At 38.6% G+C, this 18,234-nt stretch overlaps 1 protein-coding gene across 1 annotated transcript in view; it reads right to left on the bottom strand.

Moving 5' to 3' along the window:
* Positions 1-6,173: 6,173 nt before the first annotated feature.
* Positions 6,174-18,234, bottom strand: part of LOC105749730 (gasdermin-D-like) — a 30,868-nt gene continuing 18,807 nt past the window's right edge. Inside the window, exons 6-8 of the mRNA XM_031947546.1 lie at positions 10,811-10,955; positions 8,617-8,696; positions 6,174-8,270 (exon numbers count right to left, since the gene is read on the bottom strand). Coding sequence (XP_031803406.1) covers positions 8,022-8,270; positions 8,617-8,696; positions 10,811-10,955 — 474 coding nt within the window. The 3' untranslated portion in view covers positions 6,174-8,021. The remainder of the gene's footprint in view (positions 8,271-8,616; positions 8,697-10,810; positions 10,956-18,234) is intronic.

The following is an 18,234-nucleotide window of genomic DNA, read 5'->3' as shown; positions in this document are numbered from 1 at the left end:
TTAGAGAAATGCAAATTAAAATAACTCTGAAATACTACCTCACACCTATCAGATTGGTTAGGATGACAGAAAAAGATAATGATAAATGTTGGAGAGGATGTGGGCAAACTGGGACACTGATACATTGTTGGTGGAACTGTGAACAGATCTGACCATTCTGGAGAGCAAGTTGGAACTGAGCCCAAAAGGATATCACACTGTGCATACCCTTGGACCCAGTGCCACTATTGTATCCCAAGGAAATAAAAAAGGAGGTAGAAGAACTCACATGGGCAGAAATGTTTGAGGCAGCTTTTTTTGTGCTGGCAAGGAACTGGAAATTGGGTGGATGCCCATCAATTGGGAGATGACTGAAAAAAGATGTGGTGCATGAATGTATTAGAATATCATTGTTCTATATAAGAAACAATGATCAGACTAATTTTTTTTTTGTGAGGCAATTGGGATTAAGTGACTTGCCCAGGGTCACACAGCTAGTAGGTATTATGTATCTCAGTCTAAATTTGAACTAAGGTATTCCTGACTTCAGGACCAGTGCACTATCCTCTACAGCTTGTAGCTGCTCTAGACTCTTTTCAGAAAAACTAGGAAAGATTTATATGAACTGATGCTGAATGAAGTGAGCTGAACTGGGAGTACACAGTAACAGTAAGATTAAGTTTTGATCATCTATGATCTTAACTCTTCTCAGCAATGGGGTGATCCAAGAGAATTCCAATTCTATCCAATTGGATAGAAAATCCATCTACATCCAGAGAAACTATGGAGACTGAATGCAGATTGAAACATATTATTTTCACCTTTTTTCCTTCCTTGTGGTTTTCCCTTTTTGTTGTAACTAATATTTTAAAATGATTGTGTGTATATGTGTGTACACATACACACACACACACACACACACATAAAATCTGTATCATACTGCTTCCTCTCTTGAGGAAATGGGGAAGCAAATGAGGAAGGGAGAAAAAAATTTGGAACCAAAAAATCCTAAAAAATGAATGTTAAAATCTATCTTTACATGTAATTACAAAAAATCGAGAATTATTGGTGGAAAAAAATAAAAGGGTTCTCACTTTGTTCTTCACTTCCTGGGATCTGCAAAGAAACACTCACATTACAATTTAAAATACATTTGAATATTGTCCATTGTGAGTTCTTTCAGAACAAAGGATTTTTCTTGCATTTCTTGCATTCTCTAGCCTTTAGCATCATGTGGAAAGAGAACACATAATATTAGGACTCCCCAAGAAGCTATTAACTGTTTAGATAAAGGATTAACCATCCTTCTGAACTAAAACTAAAACAATTGGAAGTAGAAGAGAGTTATTGTAGGTTCCCTCCATGGGAGTCTTGCCACAGGGAAACATACTGTTGCATCACATCCTTCCTGGCTCTTGGCTGTCCAGAAGTGGAGTTAGAATCAGGAACTGTCAAGATTTTTCTCCTTGGATTCTATCCCTACTAGTGGAAATGTATTTTCATTTCTCTGCCTTGACTCTGAAAGCTTTCTTGTAATATCTTGTTTATAGCATCTAGTCTATTCATTCTCTTCTTAATCCCTCCATTATGATCTTCCTCAAAAGTTGGTCTTCGGTCCTACCCTTTTCTGTATTTAACTGAGAATGGACTTGAGGAATAAGCTTAAAATAAGTAATGTTACATTAAATTTATTGGCTTGTTGATGGGCAATAACTTTCCTTTTCCAAGGCTTAAAAGTTTTTGAATGGAAATGGGCAATTTCTTGCTAAAAGTTCAATTCCAACCACATCTGGACACAGATGACATGTATCTGGGAGAATCTAAGGAAATGGAATTGCCACCCACTTCATACTTCTTTCTCCTCATGCTCAATTTTTAGAAACCTTCATTTAAGTCTTTTCATTGCTTTGGCACTCCAGTCTAAGGAGCAGGAAATGTAGGTTGCCAACCTTGAAAGGGTTGGCTGTTGAGTTATTCTAGAGACTGGTGCTGTTGTTTGTCCTTTGTTCATGAAGAGCACCATGATTTCAGGGAGGTGAAGTGTATGTTAAATACAATATATGTATACATATTTATCCAGTTATTTTGTTGCACAAGAAAAACTGGATTTAGAAAGAAGGTAAAAATAACCTGGGAAGAAAAACAAAAATGCAAACAAAAAACAACAGAAAGAGTGCAAATGCTATGTTGTGCTCCACAGTGTTCTTTCACTGGGTGTAGCTGGTTCTGTTCATTACTGATCAATTGGAACAGATTTGGATCCTCTCATTGTTGAAGATAGTCACTTACATCAGACTTGATCATCCTATAGTATTGTTGTTGAAGTATATAATGATCTCTTGGTCCTGCTCATTTCACTCAGCATCATTTCATGTAAGTCTCTCCAAGCCTTTCTGTATTCATCCTGCTGGTCATATTTGAATATAATGGAATATTATTGTTCCATTATATTCATATAACATCACTTATTCAGCCATTCTCCAATTGATGGGCATCCATTCAGCTTCCAGTTTCTTGCCACTACAAAGAGGGCTGCCACAAACATTTTTGCACATATGGGTCCTTTCCCTCCTTTAAGATCTCTTTGAGATATAGGCCCAGTAGAAACACTGCTGGATCAAAGGGTATGCACAGTTTGATAACTTTTTGAGCATAATTCCAGATTGCTCTCCAGAATGGTTGGATCCATTCACAATTCCCCCAACAACGCATCAGTGTCCCAGTTTTCCCACATCCCCTCCAACATTTGTCATTATCTTTCCCTGTCATCTTAGCCAATTTGACAGGTGTGTAGTGGTATCTCAGAGTTGTCTTAATTTGTATTTTTCTGATCAATAATGATTTGGAACTCCTTTTCATATGAGTAGAAATAGTTTCAATTTCATCATCTGAAAATTGTCTTTTCATATCCTTTGACCATTTATCAATTGGAGAATGGCTTGATTTCTTATAAATTAAAGTCAATTCTCTATATATTTTGGAAATGAAATATTTATCAGAACCTTTAATTGTAAAAATGCTTTCCCAGTTTATTGTTTCTCTTCTAATCTTGTCTGCATTAGTTTTGTTTGTCCAAAGGCTTTTTAATTTGATGTAATCAAAATTTTCTATTTCGTGATCAATAATGGTCTCTAGTTCATCTTTTGTCACAAATTCCTTCTTCCTCCACAAGTCTGAGAGGTAAACTATCCTATGTTCTTCTAATTTATTTATAATCTCATTCTTTATGCCTAATCATAAACCCATTTTGATCTTATCTTGGTGTACAGTGTTAAGTGTGGATCAATGCCTAGTTTCTGCTATAATAATTTCCAATTTTCCCAGCAGTTTTTGTCAAATAGTGAATTCTTGTCCCAAAAGCTGGGGTCTTTGGGTTTGTCAAACACTAGATTATTATAGTTATTGACTATTTTGTCCTGTGAATCTAACCTATTCCACTGATCAACTAGTTTATTTCTTAGCCAATACCAAATGGTTTTGGTAACTACTGCTTTATAATATAGTTTTAGATCAGCTACAGCTAGGCCACCTTCATTTCATTTTTTTTTTCATTAGTTTTCTTGAAATTCTTGACCTTTTGTTCTTCCAGATGAATTTTGTTGTTACTTTTTCTAGATCATTAAAATAGTTTCTTGGGAGTTTGATTGATATAGCACTAAATAATAGATTCATTTAGGGAGTATTGTTATCTTTATTATATTTGCTTGACCTATCCAAGAGCACTCAATATTTTTCAAGTTGTTTAGATCTGACTTTATTTGTATGGAAAGTGTTTTGTAATTTTGCTCATATAATTCCTGACTTTCCCTTGGCAGATAGATTCCCAAATATTTCATACTATTGACAGTTATTTTAAATAGAATTTCTCTTTGTATGTCTTGCTGTTGGATTTTGTTGATGATATATAAAAATGCTGAGGATTTATGTGGATTTATTTTGTATCCTGGTAACTTTTGCACCACTTCTTGGCCACAAGTTGTTATTGTTGGTTCTGCTGAAGCTACTAATGCTTTCTCTGTGTCGGTAATCTGTAGTCCAGGATTTGTAGTGTTGCAGGACCAGTAGCCATAGAACTTTACTAGATGGATATTAGTGGGAAGATGAGCGTTTGTGTTAGGGAATGGTTTAATGTCATTAAAAACACTGTCGAATTTCTCCAGAGATGAAACAATCTACTGTCCCCCTTTCAAATCTGGGCCAGTTCAGTGTCCATCTATTGGGGCTGTTTGATATGTGTTGTATACACACACGTACACACAGTATACAGAAATGCTTTTTTGTTTGCGCAGCCTCCAAAGCAGAGATGAAAACAAGGAATAGATCAGTTCTCTGCTGTTTGTGCTGATTTTGGCCTAAAAATTAATGCCAAGAAAGCACAGGAGCTCTACCAGCCAGCACCACGCCATTCATATGTGCACCCATTGGTTACAGTAAATGGAGAAGTTTGGAATACTCTGGATAAGTTCACTTCTCTTAGCAGTTGTCTTCTTTTTATTTCCCATAATTCAAATTACAAGCAAAGGTAGTTTTTAACACTCACCCTTGCAAAGCCTTGAGTCCCACACTTTTCTTTGTCCTTCCCCACTTCTCTTCCCTACATAGCAAGCAATCCTATATAGGTGAAACATGTCTTGGCAGCCTTCTGTCCAGGCATGTACACATTATAAGGAAGGTGACATGAACTTTGTCAGAGCTAGCTCATTATTTGGGAAACTCCAAGGAAAAGTGTGGGAAAGGGGAGATATTGGACTTGACTAAAAAGCCGTTGTGCTGACCTGATTGTTGTATGTCTGTGAAACCTGGAGAGTCCTCAAGAGCCATGGCAAGAAATTGAGTCACTTCCATTTGAATTGTCTTGAGAAGATTCTGAAGATCACCTGGCATGATAAGATACTGGACCCTGAGGTCTTTTCTTGAATTAAACTCCCAAGCATTTGAACTCTATGCAGAGAGGGCAACTCAAGTGCTCTGGCCATGTTTTATCAAATGCTAAAGATGTACTTTAAAATGTTAAAGATGTATTCTAGCTGTCTCTCCTTCCTATTTTATGGGGAGCTCACACAAGGCAAGAGCTCACATGGACACTGTCAAGGTTACTCTGAAGAATTTTCAGATCCATTGTGAGATATGGGAGACACTGACCCAAGAACACCCAGCATGGAGTGCCTGCATCAAAGTAGGGGCTGTGCTCTATGAATAATGCAGAATTGAAGTAGTTTCAAGAAACTATGAGCTGTGCAGATTTAGAGAATCCACCCAAATGTTCCCTTGGACTATTTGTGCCTGACCTGTGATAGAACATTCTGAGCTTGGACTGGTCTGATGAGCCACAGTGGGGGACACTGTAGCTTGACACTTTGAAAACAAAGAACAACAATCACTGAACCCACATAAAAACATGCATAAATGTGTGCATATATGAAAATATGCAATTCTAAGAAAGTCTATGTGCCTATGGTTATATGCATGTATGTACAGATACATAGGTGCCCTTTTTTACATGCATGCATCATGGGATAGAGAATACAGACTTGGTCTTGGAACCAGGAAAAACTGGATTCAAGGCCTGCATCTCCCATGTATTTATTGTGTGCAAGTCCAGTCATCCCTTTGTATTCCTGGCAACTCTCTGAGGTGCTGATCTGCATTGGGAGAGAAAGTTCCTCAGCATCATCTGCTTATACTAATGAAATCCAAGGTCTCTGCAATACATGCACACACACATGGACTAACCAGTGATTTATAATCATCTGAAGAATATGTATCTTTTACCCCCTAGGTTTCTCATTCATGGTCTTTTGCTTATTTTCCTAAGGAACACACTCTGGGTATTAAAGTTCCTTTTTCTTTGGCTCTTTTCATAGACTGCCTCTGTAAGCCTGGAGCTTTTTTGTCCTTGCCATGTATGATTTGCCTACCTCTTTTTCTAGCCATGAATGTCTTTGGTGATGTCATAGCATTTTATGAAATGCAGAATTTTCTGGCTTAAACTCACCCTTTTGTATTTGAAAAACAAACTAGAAATTCTAGCAGTTATTTTGTCTTGATAGTATTTCCTCTAAATTCTCTATGCTTCTCAGAAAATCAAAATGATGTCAATTGAAACAAGGATTGTAGACTTAAACAGTGGAAGGAAACCAAAAAATCATCTTGTCCACTCTTTTATTTTACAGATAAGGAAACTGATGCCCAGAGAAGTTAACAATCAACAGCTTTTATTATGTTTCAGGACCCTTGCTATACAAAGATAAAAAGGAAAGCATTTCTGCCCTTGAACTTTGCATTCTAAGAAGATAGACAATATGCACACATATTCATATAAAGATGACATAAGCTAATTTTGGAATTAAAAGAGATGGGAGTTGAAAGTTATCATCTAGCTTTTATTAAATAATTAAAAAAATGTAAGCACCTACTATGTGGAAGGCAATGTGCTATACAATGGGGATACAAAGAGACTTCCCCTGCCCACGAAGAGTTTACAATCTAATGGTCTAAGAAAACAAAAAAAAAAGAATTCTACTACAAAGGATTATTATGTAGTTAGGGAAATACTTCAAAAATGCAGAAGAGAATGACTTGAAAATATCTCCAAGAAAGCCTAAAAAAAATGCAACTTGAATACAACTCTGACAAGAATTCCTAAAAGATTTTATTTTTGTTTTTAAAGAGTTAAAGCATAATTTTAAAAAATCAAATGAGAGCAATAGAGGAAATAATGGGGAAAGATGCAAGAGCTAGGGAAAGAAAGATATGAAAAGAGAACTATTAGCTTGGAAAAGCAGGTACAAAACCATACTGAAGAAAAGAACTTAAAAATCACCTGGGCCAGATGGAAGCTAACCTCTCCATGAGATATCAAGACAAGGTTATAGAGAAACAGGTTTTTTTTGGGCTGCCAGCTCAATGAATAGTGTGAGGTGACCACTCAAAAGCCAAAGCCATCTTGGGCTTTATCAAGAGGGGTCTGACTTCTAGGGACAGGGAGGGGATAGTTCCACCTCTGCCCTGGTCTCATTTCCATCTGGTCTGAGCACCACAGTTTCAGAGCACTGATGAACTGGACAACATCCAGAGGAGAGCAACCACAAGGGAAAAAAGGGCCTTGGGTCCATGTTGTGTGAGCACCAGATGAAGGAAATGTGCCCTCACAGTTTTGTACAAATATTTATAGAGCTGCAGAGAAGAGATTGCACTTGTTCTAGACCTTAAAGGGCAAATCTGGGAGCAGTGGACAGACTGCAAATAGGCAGTTTAAGTAAGGCTTGATATGAGGGGAAAAACAAACACTTGGGAATAATAAAATCTGCCCTAAACGGAAATGAGTTACCTTGGGATACTTCCCTGTAATTTGGTCTTGAAGTGGAGGCTGGATGACCACTTGTCTAGTCATTACCCCGGGGATTCCTTTTGGGTGTGAAAGGAGTACTTCATCATAGAGGAAAGCCCAACATTCAAATTTCATGATCAACTTTCATTTGAAATAGGGCTGTCTCCTAATCCACTAGTTCTGAGGCTGACATAGGGGGTGGAGGTACCCGTCAGCTGGATGGAACTAACCTATAACCTCTGGATGGTTAGAGCCAAACACAGCAGACTGGAGGCAGGAGACTTAGGGATCATTTAATCTAAGAACGACTTGTATGCAAGGGGGGAAGCTAGACAGGGGTAGGGGTGAGGAGGACTCATTTGATGTGGGCAGAATCGATACTTACATTTATGGGCATGCAGTGACCTGTAGGTCCGACAAAGAGGGGTGACAGCAATAATGAGACGAGACTGATTCATAGCAGGACTTTCTGTCCAGAACATAGGGACTTGTCTGGTGCTTGTCAGAGCCCAGAGAACTCCTAATACTGGCCAAAGAAAGATGACAATTGTGTGATTCTACCAGAAGGTGGAAGCATCCAGAGGGTAAGTACAAAGGATTGTGCTATGCCAAACAAAGGGGACAGTTGGCTTGCTGGGCCTCAGATCTAGAAAAATGGGGGTAGATTCCAGCAGCTTGACACGGCAAATAGGTAGGGAAAGAGGGGGCTGGGTCAGCAGCCTTTAGAGAGAGCTTGCAGCATCTCCAGACTCCCATACAATGCACAAAGGGAGTGCAGAGCATTAGGGTTCCAGGTAAATTGGGATTTATCTCCTGAGATCTCCAATCCACACTCTTTCAACAGGACACATATGAGGATGGATTCCTCCCTCTTGTCCTTGGCAAAGGACAGCAGCTCTGAAGGAAGGAAAAAAGTCGTCTCCTTGGTCTGATTGAAGTTTTTCCTCAGAATTTCTCTCACCTATAGGAAATAAGATCAGACTGAACCCAGTGCCTCTTGGGAAAGAGAACAGGATACTTTCTACTTGTTCTGAGAAAGCCCCCTGAGAAACCAGGGTCCTTAGAGAACTGCTAGGCTTTCCTCTTGAGGCCAAAAATGCTCTGATGTCAGAAAGTCATCCCATTGAGTTCTGGGCAACAGGGCAGAGAAAGGAGCAGGTCATTCATATAACTGAGACACTCCCAATCTAGATTGCTCCCATTTCCCCCATTTCTTATTATTCTCTAGAGCCTAGACTGCCCATTCCAAGGCCTTGAGAAGTTATGGCTGCCCAGCTTACTTTTGGGAAGTAAACAGCTTTTCTTACCAGGTCTATTTCCTGAGGCAGAATCTTTTCCTCTGTCTTCAGCAACTGAATCAGGATCTGATACTGGATTTCACTCAGAGCTGGGGACAAATCATTCAGTTAGCCAGTCAGTCAATCAGTCAGTCAGTCAAGTCTTTCTTAAATGGTCTACTAATGGTTAGACTGGGCTAAGTACTGGAGATAGAAAGGAAAAAAGGGAATGGTCTGTGCTCTCAAATAGCTTATACTGTGAGTATGTCCCTCACCCAACAAAGGTACTTGAGAGCACTGACATGGTGTATATTGAGAAGACAAGAGGGTAAATACCAAGTCTTTTTCAGGAAGCAGAGAAGGCCTCATACAGGAGGTGTTACTGGAACATAGCTCTGAAGGAAGTAGGGATGCTAAGAAGAGGAGTTGAGAAGGTAGGTATTTTCTAGGCTTTACAAGGGCATGGCAATAGAGAAGCCATGCTGTATACAAGGCAGAGCAAGAATGCAGAGTATGAGAAAAGGGCAGTGATGAATAATAAAGCCTGGAATGGTCAGCTGAAGGAAGGAGTCCATCAGTCAAATGTTTTTAGATCTTATAATCTTGCAAGTCGATGGACTGCCATAAAGTTAAGGAGTTGGAGAAGAGAGGATGGTAAGGGAAAATCAAGCCTTTCTTCAGTGCCTTACTAATGGTGAGACTGTGCTAGGTGCTGGAGATAGAAAAGCAAAATGGGAATGTTTTCTTGCTCTCAAATAGCTTATATCTATCAATTGTGAGGATCATGAATGGCTTCATAGAGGAAGTGATCCTTGAAGTAAGTTTTGCAAGACACTAAGGATTTTAAGAAGTGTGATGTGCAAGCATGGGGAACAACCAACATACAAACAGAGAAATGGGCGACAGAGGGATATGTATGAAGAAGAGTAGGAAGACAACTTGGCTGGATTGTAGAGTGTGTAAATGGGAGTAATGTGTCATAGAGCTTGAATAGTAAGTGGGTGCCAGGTTGTGAAGCGTATGAATGTCAAAGGACTTCATATTTAATCTTAAAAATTATAGGGAGCCAAAGGAATTTATTGTGTAGAAAATTCCAAAGTAAGATCTCTGCTTTAGAAAGCTCATTTTGAAAGCGATGTGTAGGATGGAAGGGAAAGGTGAGGCATCTGAGGCAGGGATAGCAATTAGATTGCTGTTCAGGTGGTTCAGGTGAGAGGTGATGAGGACTTGAAGGAAGAGTGACTGAGCAGTGAGAAAGGAATGGAGGTGAAATGTTGTGAGAAGGGGATGGATGCAAGTTGTGGAGGTAGAACCTACCAGCACATAAAATGATTTAATATGGGGAAAGAAGAGGGAATGGACTACTTCAGTACAAAGGAAGGCCCAAAGCTCAAATTTCTTGTTAAATAGGGCTCTCTCTTATTCCACTGGGTCTGGGGCTGATAAAAAGGGGAGGAGGTACCTGTCAATTGGACCAAAATGGTTTCTATCCTGGGGATAATTAGAGGCAGACACAGCAGTCTGGAGCCAAGGGAGTCAGGAATCAAACGGAAATTTAATTTCAAAGTAAGAAAAATGGCAGAAATAGAGAAATTAGGAAGAGGGGGTGGGTTTTGGGATGAATGAAGAATTCAGATTTTACTTACTGAGTTTAAGATATCTATGGGATATCCAGGTCAAGAGTTCCAACAGGAAGCTGTTGATGGGGGAATAGAGCTCACAGGAGAGACTAGGACTAGAAGCAGGGATCTGGCAGTTATCTTCATAGAGGTGTTAATTAAATCCCTGATGAGGAACCATGTAGAATCAATGAGGTAGGGCTGAGAACTACTGGGGAATTCCCTGAGGAATACAGGAAGGAAGGACTTAACAGGGAGAGAGCAGCTTTCTTCTCCTTGATGAAAGCCTTTCATAGGGAGTCAGTGCATATGAAGGAGAGATGATGGACTGGAGATCAGAGCAATGGGCTAAGCCAGTGTAGTGTGAAGGTACATGGCTTTGGTTACTTCCCTTCTGGGCCTTTGTTTCTCCTTTCTACCTTATAGGGACAATGTGAGGAGAAATGCACAAAAGTTTCAAGGAATTTTGTTTTTGTTTTAAAGAAAAGCTCATGCTTGAATCCCAAGGGCCTCTTACAGAGAAGCAGAAAGGTGTTCTTTCTGAGTATTAGTGTCCTGGGGTCTCTTTTCCTGCCTTCACTCTCTGGTCCCACAATGTTTCTCACCACTCAGAGTTCCAAGGAGATAGAGGAATGACCCTGCTTGTTCCTCCACAAGTTTTCCACTCTGGTCCTGCAGGTTACTGAGGATGTTTCCCATCACGCCCTCCGTCTTCTGGGGGGGGACCCCACTGAACAAACTCTCTTCTAGCTGGAGAGGAGAGAGGAGGAGAAAGCTGAATGGGGACATTCCTTCTGCCCAAACCGACCCTTTGGGTTAGCTGCCAGGTTTGCCCTGCTCCTAGGTGACAACCTGGGGATTCAGAGAGAATCCTGTGCTCCTAAACCTGCCCTGGAGGACTTCGGTTCTTCCACCTCATTCAGTAAGTGATGAGTGGGAGAAAGACTCATGGATTCATATGGAGCCCATGTGAGAATATTCTCCCCCTCCTTTTCCCTTTCCCTGTTTGAATCCCTGGGGAAAATAAAGAGAATATGCCTGGTGACAGGCAAAGCTGGTTAGTGGGAGACTGAAGAGAAGGGGAAGGGCCTACAGAGTGACAATGGCATGAACCAGGGGAGAATAACCTTTGAGAATTTTTTTGCATCCTTTTATACCAGAGAGAAAGTCATCTAAAGATGGAGAAACTAAAGATCTTCCCTGTCTTGGCCTGAAAAATTATGAAATTGTGGGGCCAGGCTACAATAAGGATGACTGAATAAAAGATTCTTGGTCAAGTGCCTTATACCACAAAGTGAGAGAATCAAATAGAGAAGGGGAGCTCACTTCTCAAAGACTAGGACCAAGACAGTATATGGGGGGCCTCAGAGGAGGCTCCCTATTCCAAACTGGCTCTGGGAACGTATATACATTTCTGAAACTTGGGAGGGGGGAGAAAATATGATTTCATGTCACCTCTTAGATTCTACTCAGTTAATTTTGTCATAGAATGCCCAGAACCATCATTCACATTAATGAAATATTACTAATTGTAAAAGTTGTCTCTTTATACTCTGGTCCTTTTATAGTGCAAACCATCTCTGATTGATTTGAGATGGGAGCAAATTAAATACCTCTGTTATAAGATAATTGGGGCTACTGCCTAATTATAAGTAGGAATCTCACCCAGGGAGGGTGTGTGAGCTACAGAATGAGTAGTTTAGTCCCACAAGGTAAACCCTAGAACCTGAGGTAACAGCCAACGTATGGGTTCCCGATCTGCTCTCAAATATGAGTATCAATTGGGGAAGTAATCCACAAAGGGTGTCACACAAAGATTTGTTTTCTTTATCTTTTTTAAATAATATTTTATTCTATAATAATGTGAAGTACTTTATTTCAATGGGTTATGTCAGGCTCAATCTCTTTGGAGGTTCCCAGCATATAATTCCTGGCTGGGGGCTATCAGTCCAAGAATGACAAAATACTTCAATAAGTATTAGATCTTTCACACTGTGAGAAATTCTTATCACAAATATTAAATGTAAATTATTAAAAATTGATGAGGAAAAAGACATCTTCCATTCCAACCACTTCATTTTGCAAAGGAGGAAACTGAAACAGAGGAAAGAAAAGATGGCAGACAATGACATAGTGGAAGAACTAGGATTACTTATCCAGGATTCTTCACTGCACCATCCTATGAAATGAAGTAATAAGTTTCTAGATCCTATATATAGAAAAGTGAACTGTGGACAGAAAATTAAAGTGGAAATCAATATAACTCAATAGAAAGGGAAAACATTTAACCAGAGAAAAAAAAGCAAGTCATACAGTTGCTTTAGGATGCTGCTAAGCAACTGAACATCTATATGGAAGTTGTCAGTCTTCATAAGAATAGATTTTTCCAAGAGCAAATGGAGACATTTTGACATATCAGTTTCTGTGTCACTGAATACAATGAAAGACTGACTAGTGATGGGAAATTGATAGACCAAGCACTGCAAGTTCACTTATTGTGGAGTGGCTTTAGAAGCACAAGAATACAGAGGTTCCAATAACTAAATAAGGCACCAAAGAGTTTGGATGGCTCCCTAAGAATGATAAAACCACTGAACTAAAAGAGTATTTTAGAAATGTGGGAGTATTATTTCTATCTCCATCTGCTTAGTCCACAGGAGACCCTAAGTTTGGGAAATACATCCAATTTAAATTTAATTTTAAAATATCCAATTTAAAAACAAAGGACAATTAAACAAAGTTACAGTTTCTTAATCATCTCCCAGAAGAAGTGAGAGAAACCAGGGAAGTTTCCAGAGGTGAGGAAAAAGAAACTTGAATCTAGTCTTATCACAAATATCTATAGTATTGGTAGAGAAGAAGGAAGTGTAATAAATCAGGAAAATTGTAGAAATGGAGAAATAATCCAATATCTTATTTGGATCTGTGGATATTTAAATACTATTATTCATGTATATTCCACTGATATACTCTGAGGTGTCATTGTAACAATAATAATGATAACATTTAAAGTTTTAATATTATTTCATATGTTCCTCAGAATAATCCTGTGAGATAGGTGCTATTATTATTATCTTCCTTTTAAAGGTGAGGAATCTGAAGCTGAGAAGGGATAAATAACTTGCTCAAGGTCACATAGGAGTGTCTGAGACAAGATCTGAAGTCAAGCCTTTCTAACTCTAAGTCTCTGACTCTCTAGTTACTTTACCACCTACCTGAGGTAGGTGGGATCCTAGCTATCAGAGAATCAGATCTAGTCCCTCCCAGGCTGGCAAAGCTTGGGGCACAGACCTGGTGAACAACTGGCACCTTTTGCTCAAAAATATCTCTAGCTAAGTCCAGAGAACAGTTTGGCAATAGATGAAGAATTTTGGGGGGCCCAAAACTCATGAAACTGTTTTACTAGAGTGATGGTTCTGTTGTGTGCGTCAATAGAGAGAATCCACATATGACTCTTTTCAGGGATTCTTATTCTCTAACTCATCTGGTTTTGTCAGTCACAGTATCCTGTGTGTCACACTGCATGTGTCATTGTACAAAGTGCTTTTAAATTACTTATTAATTAATCACTAATTAATTCATTTAATTTGTTGTATCTCTTCTACCACTAAGTACAGTACACTAAGTAGTTGTTCAATAAATGTTTTCTTAATTGAATAAGATGGAAGTAAGCTTAAGATAAAAGATAACATTAAAGGATTCAGATATAGATAATTCAGAGGTCTAGATATCACCTTGTAAGAAAAAGAAGAAACAAGAATGATGGAAGCATTGTGTTCACCTGAGGAAAACAGAGTCAGAAAAGGGGACATTTCTGGGAATAGAATGAGTCAGAAAGACCAAAGTTCACAGCCAGCCTCTGATACAGATTACAGTGTGACCCTGGGCAAATCACCTAACTGTTGGAATACACGGGAGTCACCTGACAGTGGCTGTTAGAGATCCAACCCAGACCTGCAGAATGGATCTCTCCGTGTGAGAGGATGATACAAAGGAGACTGAGAGGCAGTTGCTTTGTCTGACCTCCCTCCTCTTCCCTCTGCCTCCAATTTATCTCAGTCCCAGTCCATAACAGCTGTGTCAGCAAAGGCTGCCTTGTAACTCCTTCAGATGCTTTGATCCACAGCTGTGGAGGCTCTTGGAGAATTGACTTCTCCCTTAATATATAACCTGTCTCTGCCTAAGTTTTCCCATCTGCAAAATAGAGATTGTAACAGCTCTCCCCTCTCATGGATATAATGAAGATCAAAAGAGAGCAAAATACTTGTAGAGTGCTTTGTCAACCTTACTATGCTATATAAAAGGGAGCTGTTATTATTCTAAATGGTGACTTGTGTTTCTTTTGTGTGTACCTTACCATTATTGTGCTGAGAATTCCTGCCCACTGATCCCATAGACACCCTGCCTGTTTGTGGGAGAGTGCCATAGGTTCATCAGGGATGCTTTGTAGCTATTGTTTTTATTACCTTAATGCCTTTGTTTTGAGCGAATTGTGTCTAATGGTTGATGACTGGGGGGGTCAGCTGGAGGGGAGGTAGGATGGCCTTTAATTTAGAGAGTATAGACTTACAGAGTAGGTAACCTCTGGGAACTGAGAGTGGCAGCAACTCTCTGGTGAGATAGCTCAGAGTAGCTATTACATTAGAATGAAATCTCACTTGTCCCACGTGTATGTGTGTGTGTGTGTATATGTATATATATATATATATATATATACACACACATATATATATACATATATATTTTAAAAATCCATATATAATATATATAATATATGGCTTTTTAAAAAAAAAGCACAGGAGCAGTAATTTGCAGGATTTATCAAATACTTTTCTTGCAACACTCCTGGGAGATTGGTAGTTCAGGTATTATCCCTTTCACTATTATTATTGTGACCAAGCAATAATAAAGATAATAATAATAATTAACACACTACCATTAATTATCAGGAGAAGCTGCAAGGTAGCTGGATAGTCATCCTCAGTGAGAAGACCTTGATATAAGTCAATTTTAATAATATTGATTATGTGACCCTGGGTAAATCAGCACCCTCTCGGTGTGCCAGTCAATGACCTAACCTAGGTTAGATTAGAAGAGGGAGTTCCTCAGCTAAAAAGTCCTTCTGTTGATGATATCCTAGGCCAAATACATAAGAATAATAGCTGACTGATCTAAGATCTACAAGAGAACTCCATAAAATGATTCTATTTGACACTCAAAATATCCCTGTGAAATATATGCTATTATTACCTCCATTTAGTTAATGAGAAAATTGAAGTTTAGGGAACTGAAAAGCCTTGTCTTGAGGGATCATCCAACTCCTTGGTGTACAGGTGGGATTACAGACCCAGTTTTCTCAATCTGGGATTTTTCTCTTTATACCATGCAGAATATATATATATATATATATATATATATATATATATATATATATATTTTATTTCTTTGTAAAGATAATAGTTTTAGTGAAATCAATTAGGCAATATCTGAGAAAAGTGAGCTATACCAGTATATAAATGTAATGTAATACTATTGTGCTGCAAGAAATGAGGGGAAAGGGGTGGAGCCAAGATGGCAGAGAGGACACACTTGTCTATTTGAGCTCTCCTTTACCCTCAAACTATTTTACGAAACTCAGCCTCAGAATTAGTGCTTAAGGGTCAGAATTCATGAATATTGGCAGTAGAACACATTACCAACAGAAGAAAATCTCAAAATTTGCCAGAAAAGTTCTGTTTTTGCTTGTTTGTGGGGATGGAATGAGGCTAGACCAGGCACAGACTCAGGCAGGCAGTGAGAGCATGGAGAACAGCTCATGCTGAGCACACTGGAGGACAGTGGGATGTGGTCTCAGCTGGTAGAAAATCTATGGGGACAACTCTACCACAGCGTGCACTACTCTGCCCTGGCAGCAAGCCAGGAGATCAGCAGAGAAGCTATAAGCACAGGGGGTAAAGACCATAACCCCAAAACATTAGAGTCTCTTGGGATCTGACCACACCTACCCAGCACCAGGAGGGACTCAGCAAGATTTCAGTATGTAACTGCTAATCCCAGCACAGATGCTGATCCTAGTGCAGCCTCTGCCTTCTGCTGTTGTATCCCTGCTACTTCCTGTTGACTGTAGAGGCAGCTTGGAAATCCATAAGCAGACCACAGTGTCTTTTTTTTTTTAATGAGTAATAAGTTAAAGCGTGCTCTAACTCTAGATAGCTTCTATATTGATAGAGAGCAGACTTCAAACCCTGAGGAAAGTAAAAACAGTTTATCTCTAGATGAAACCCCAAAAGGGCATATGATCTGGTCCCCACAACATGAGGCTCTCATAAAAGAAATTAAAAAGGCTGTTAACAGAGAGCTAGAAGAAAAATAGGAAAAGGAAAGAAAACTTTGCAAGAGGGTTAGGATAAGGCATAAAACTCATTAAATGATAGAGTGGAAAAAGAGAACAACTCCCTGAAAAACAGAATTAGTGAACTGGAAAAAGAAAATCACTCCTTAAAAAATAAAATTGGCAAAATGGAAAAAAATTCCACAGAACAAAGCAACTCATTTAAAAACTCAGTTGGACAAATAAAAAAAGAAATCTAAAAAGTAAATGAGGAAAATAATTCAATAAAAATCAGAATTGAACAAATAGAAATGAATGACTCCAAGAGACACCAAGAATCAGTCAAGCAAAACCAAAAAATAAAAAAATGAAAAAATTGAAAAAATGTTAAATACTTATTTGGAAAAACAAGTAGGAAAATAGATCTAGGAGAGATAATCTGAGGATTATTGGACTCCCTTAAAATCATGATTAAAAAAAACCCTAGACACTTTTTTCAGGAAATCATCAAAGAGAACTGTCCAGATATCATAACATCAGAAAGTAAAATAGCCATTGAAAGAATTCATCAATGACCTACTGAAAGAGATCTCAAAATTAAAACTCCAAGAAATATTGTGACTTAATTCCAGAACTATCAGACCAAGGGAAAAATACTGTAGTATTTTTCTGTTTGTAAGCAGAAATAACAAAACAATTCAAATACCAAGAAGCCACAATAAGGATTACTCAGGATCTAGCAGCATCCACATTAAAGGATTGAAGGGCCTGGAATCTTATATTCCAAAAGGCAAAAGAACTTGGAATGCAGCCAAGAATAAACTACCCGACAAACTGAGCATTTTCTTCCTGGGAAGAAGATGGACATTCAATGAAATAGATGAATTCCATTTATTTCTGATGAAAAAAACAGAGCCAAACAAAAAATTTGACCTCCAAATATAGGAATCCAGGGGAAGTATAAAAAGGTAAAAAGAACTCTTGAGAACTGTATTTCTGTTATGGGTACACATAAAAAGTACATGTATAATGTGGTTTTACTGTTATAATATAAAAAGGAACTAGAGGTAGAAAGCAAATTGTATCAGAAAAAGGGAAAAGTGGAGGTACTACATCTCATGAAGAGGCAAAAGAAAACTATTATATCTGAGGGAAATAAGGGAAGGGAATGAACATAGTGTGAATCTTACTCTCATCAGAACTAGATCAATGAGAAAATATTAGACATATTTGGTTTACAAAGAAACTTCTCCCTCCTCATTGAAAAATGGGAGGGGAAAAGCAAAAAGGAAAGGACTAGACTAAATAGAAGGGAATACAGAAATAGTAAGGGAAAGGTTTAAGAAAATGGGAGGGACTCTAAGGGGGAATGAAGGATTCTAAAGAGGGAGGACTGTGTGAGGCAAGTGGGGATCATAAGTTTAATGCTGAGGAAGGGGGTAAGCAGGAAAGGAAAGAGAAAAGCATAATCTGGGGATAACAAGATGGTAGAAAATACAGATTTAGTAGTTTTAACCATAAATGTGAATGGAGTAAACTCCCCTGTAAAACAGAGGTGGATAGCAGACTGTATTAAAAGGTAGAATCCTACAATATATTGTTTAAAGAAAACACACTTGAAGCAGAGCAATACATACCAAATAAAGGTAAAAGACTGGAGCAGAATCTACTATATTTTAGGTGAAATAAAAACAACAG

This window comes from Sarcophilus harrisii, chromosome 1 (assembly GCF_902635505.1).
Source record: "Sarcophilus harrisii chromosome 1, mSarHar1.11, whole genome shotgun sequence".
NCBI classification, from domain to species: domain Eukaryota; kingdom Metazoa; phylum Chordata; class Mammalia; order Dasyuromorphia; family Dasyuridae; genus Sarcophilus; species Sarcophilus harrisii.
The sequence above is the reverse complement of the archived record's forward strand: the minus strand, read 5'-3'. Positions and strand labels throughout refer to the sequence as shown.